The 4,358-nt window shown below is 38.2% G+C and overlaps 1 protein-coding gene across 1 annotated transcript in view; it reads right to left on the bottom strand.

Moving 5' to 3' along the window:
• Positions 1 to 1,186: 1,186 nt before the first annotated feature.
• Positions 1,187 to 4,358, bottom strand: part of LOC103582205 (DEP domain-containing protein 7-like) — an 18,263-nt gene continuing 15,091 nt past the window's right edge. The window contains 3 exon segments of the mRNA XM_008563864.1: positions 1,187 to 1,302; positions 1,930 to 2,096; positions 2,098 to 2,148. Of these exon segments, the coding sequence (XP_008562086.1) occupies positions 1,187 to 1,302; positions 1,930 to 2,096; positions 2,098 to 2,148 (334 nt within the window).

Raw genomic sequence — 4,358 nt, forward strand, 5'->3', positions numbered from 1 at the left:
CACTAGGCCAGGCTGGGAATGGAGTCAGATGCCTGCGGTGAAGCCTACCTGCTGGATCACGCAGTGGCGGCCCCACAGGGGGTGTGTGTGGTTTCTGCAGAGCCTCCACCTCCCTTGATAGATGTCTCCACACTCTGTGTGCAGTGGGCTGGGCATGGAGCCAGGTGGCGGCAGTGAAGCTTATCTGCCGTATCGTGCAACGGCAGCCCTGCAGGGCCTGTGGTCTCCACGGAGCTTCTGCCTCCCCCGCCAGACGTCTCACTGTTCCATATGCACTTGATGTTATGTTTTTATAGTTTAAATTGGTTGATTTGTGGGAGAGAGTGACGCTAGGGACCGTCTATTCCACCATCTTGACTGGAAGTCCTGGGAACCATTCTCTCTGCCCCAAACTACTACCCACCCCCACAGCACCTGGTTGACTCTCTCCCCCCTTCCAGTCTTTGCTCAGATCTCACTTTCTCAGTGAGATCTTGGCCACCCTATTTAATATTGTAAGCTCCTGCCCACCCTTGACCTAGCACCCATAAATCCCTTTAACCAGTCTTTCTCTTTTTTCTACTGAATTTATAACTTCCTATCAAACTATATGACTTTATGATTTATTGTGTGTATCTTTTTACTGTCTGTCTTCCCCTACTTGGATATGAGCTCCTCAAGTGCTTGGATCTTTGTGTTTTGTTTGCTGATGTATTCCCAGCATGTAAAACAGTGCCTGACACATAGTAATGCACAAGAAATGGGTTGAATAGATCAACCAATATGCTTGCAAATACTGAAATTGGTTTAAGTCTGCTTCCTTCTCTTTAGTGGGTTTAGGAAGATGGCATTACTTCAAGCTTTGCACATTATAGGTATTCCGTAGATTATTCACTAAGTAAATGATTTGTCTTTTTGCTTCACACAAGTAGTTTAGTAAAAAATGTATCCAGACAAAATGCCAGAGATACCTTGAAGAGCTGAGTGATATATTCCAGTAGAAACCAGACCAGTTGTTCTGCCCATACTTTTAATAATGATTTGTTTTGCAAAACTGCTTTTCCAAGAGTTTTCAGGACGACTGTTTTGTTATTATACTGTAAACAGAAAGATTAACATTAGCTTCAATGTTTTTTAAAGGAACAAATGGCAAAAGACTATAAAACTACTACTGCAAATTTTCTACAAATTTTGCAACTTGTAGGCATTAGGTTCTGATGTGATAGCCACAAATGTAACTAGTCTTTTGTAATTCTTCTTTGATGTTGGGCAACAGTAATCTTAGATACAGCTGTATTGCTTCAGTGCTTCTGTTCTTATTTTCTGTTACATGGGTTACAAAGAAGACAAAGCATGGGACAAAAAATGGAAAGTACAGTACCTAGTAGTCAATTAAAGTGCTACAATGCACATTTGGTGTGAAGGTTCTTTTTTACACTCAAAACTTTTTATTATGAAATATTTCAAAAACAGGAAATTATGTATATATAAAATTCTAAATAATATGCTGTGTAATTACATCCAGCATTATCAAACAGTATTTTGTTTTTAATAAGGAATTACAGGGCCACCTATGTAGCTAAAAGAGTGACATGACGACATGTCACTCAATTTCTATTTTGCTAAAAGGTCACCAAATCAATACATCAGAAATTAGTATTTCTAGGCACCTCTGTTCTCTTGGACTATATCAATGTGTTTCTTAGAATGTCCCTGTGATATATTGTACCTTAGATTTACATTCTACACTACATTATTACAGCTGACAGGACAATTTACATGGCAGACGATAGAGTAGTAAAGCGAAAAAAGACTCCATGGCGTACCTTAACACCATACAATAAAAACATTGAAATGAAATACTTATAAAATACATAAAATTTTCTATTCAATTTGTATATTTAAGTGTTTTATTGTGCAAAAAATTAAAGTTTTAACATTCTCCATTACCTAAAAGTTCAATAATTCCTGAATGAATATCAAAATATTCATCAGTTAGTAGGCAATCTCTCTCTGGATTATAGTATTTTAGTATGACATCAAAGAGTATATTCTTCTGAATATTTAGTTTTGTCTCTTCATTTCTGTTTTGCACCAACTGCTGACTAACTGTAAGTATCAGGGAAACATTCCAAGCATTCAATTGCTGCATTAAGCCAGTTATCAATCCTGGAGGGGAAAATGCAAAACAAAATATATCAATGCTTAACTTTTCCATTTAACTAAAGCACTGTTTGATAAAACATGATAAAATCTAGCTTAGCTTTAACCAAATCTAAAGAGAAAACTATTTTTTGAGAATCATTTCGATATATTATGCTAGATAAATAAAGGAGTGAGAGGAAAAGCTCTTTTTCCTATCAAATATCTGCACCCCCATGTTTATTACAGCACTATTCACAATAGCCAAGATATGGAACCAACCGAGGTATCCATAAATTGTACAATTAATATATGTCAATTAAATTTTTTTTTAAAAAGAGAAAAAAAAAATACTACCATACCTTTATATATCTTTATTTTTAAGGAGTTACAATTTTGGGGGGCAAAAAGAGAAAAAAAATACTACCATACCTTTATATATCTTTATTTTTAAGGAGTTACAATTTTGGGGGGCCACTGTTTTATTATTTATTTCTAATTTTGTTAGATTTTGTTCAGAGGAGTTCATCTGACTGTTTCATTCCATGAGTGGTTCCCCTCCCTTTTCTTGCTCCAGTAATGAGATGCGTATGGTTCTCTTATCACTTGAAAATAAGATACCAAATATTTCTCTAGCCCAGTGGAGTGTTTACCCCACTACACATTGTTTTCCCTTTCTTATCTTCCCACCCCAATAAGAATAGACATTTATTATCCTGTCCCTCCCCCCTCCTTCCAGTGACACCTTCAGAAGTCTTTTTATTCCCCCTTCTCCACATCTGCTGCCATCTCAACCCGTACATTTTGCTGAGATAGGTTAGTATTTATTATAAATTCTCTTAATAATATATCCCTTCCTTTTGACTTCTTAACTTTTATTTTATACATTCCCACACAGTTTTAACATATCTACGTGGCGTGTGTGCATGTGTGTACATGCACGTGTGCATGTAAAGTGGGAGAGAAGGAAAAACATTAACTGAGAGAGCAAAGATCAAAATTCATTGCCTATCAGTGTCTCTTCTCCTCTTCATCCTTCCCCCTCTTGGAGTTCGAGTTATTTCTTTGTAGTCTGATTAAAATCTTTCCTGAAATATTTTCTTTGGATGGGTTCTTGAGTGATAGATGAATTCTTCATAATCCTCAAATGTCTTGCCCAAATATCTTACTTCTTGCCTTTCTTTTCTTTTTTTTGCCCTCACAGATGAATGGTATATCTTGTCTAATGTGAGTGATTCATTATCTTCTAGATCCTAGTATTGCAGATGAAAAGACTAACAACAGTTGATCGTTTTTCTCTCACAGATAATCTGCCCTTTCTGACTGAAAGCATAGAAAGGCAGACTGGCTGCTGTCAGCTCCCTGCACAAGTACCTGAAGAAATCCTGTTTCTTTTCTGGTGTCCTATACTATCCCTGACTCAAAGGCAGGGAGGACTCAGCCCTTTGGGTCTTTCTTGGCCTATTGTGAATGAGGGAAACCTGCCATGTGCAAACAGGACCACACTTGACTAAGTGGGTCCACAGGTCTCTAACTTCTTCCCAGGATCTGAAGCTTTCTGGTCCCCAGCCTTGGAGTCTGATGTTCTTTTCTTGTTTGGCCCACATGAAAGAAAGCAACATATCAGTTTTCTCTGCTACAAAAAGAACCCCAGTACCCAAGGTTTCATACCTATAGTTCCCAGCAGCTACTTTACTCAAGAGTGACAAATATTTTGGAGTGACAAATATAATTTCGAGTGAAAGGGAAGGGAGCCTCATTCAGGTTATAGGGTTCCCTGAATTTCTTATCTACAAATAAGGCTGATTTTATGATAGGACTTATCTTATTGGACTGTAATTTTTTCTTTCATGTATCCCCATACTAGACTGTGGATTCTTTTAGGGCAGGGATAAATAAACTGGTAGAAACTGTGATGGCTGTATTATTTTATGGTCATAAAATGGAAACGATAGAAATTTTGATGGTTCATGGAGAGGACAATTGACATATACATGAGTTCATATGAATGGAGCCACTTTGATTTCCAATGATCTTCTGATAGGTCATAGCCAATGACTTTCTTTGTTAGATAAATTAGAATTCACAGTAATTAAGGGGCCGGCCCGGTGGCGCACTGCTACAGTGTGCTGGTTGGGAGTGTGGTGGCGCTCCCGCTGAGGGTTCGGATCCCACATACAGACCAGCCGCTCACTGGCTGAGCGAGGTGCGGGCGCAACACCGAGGGTTGCGATCCC

This window comes from Galeopterus variegatus, unplaced genomic scaffold (genome assembly GCF_000696425.1).
Source record: "Galeopterus variegatus unplaced genomic scaffold, G_variegatus-3.0.2 Scaffold15250, whole genome shotgun sequence".
Taxonomy (NCBI): Eukaryota; Metazoa; Chordata; class Mammalia; order Dermoptera; family Cynocephalidae; genus Galeopterus; species Galeopterus variegatus.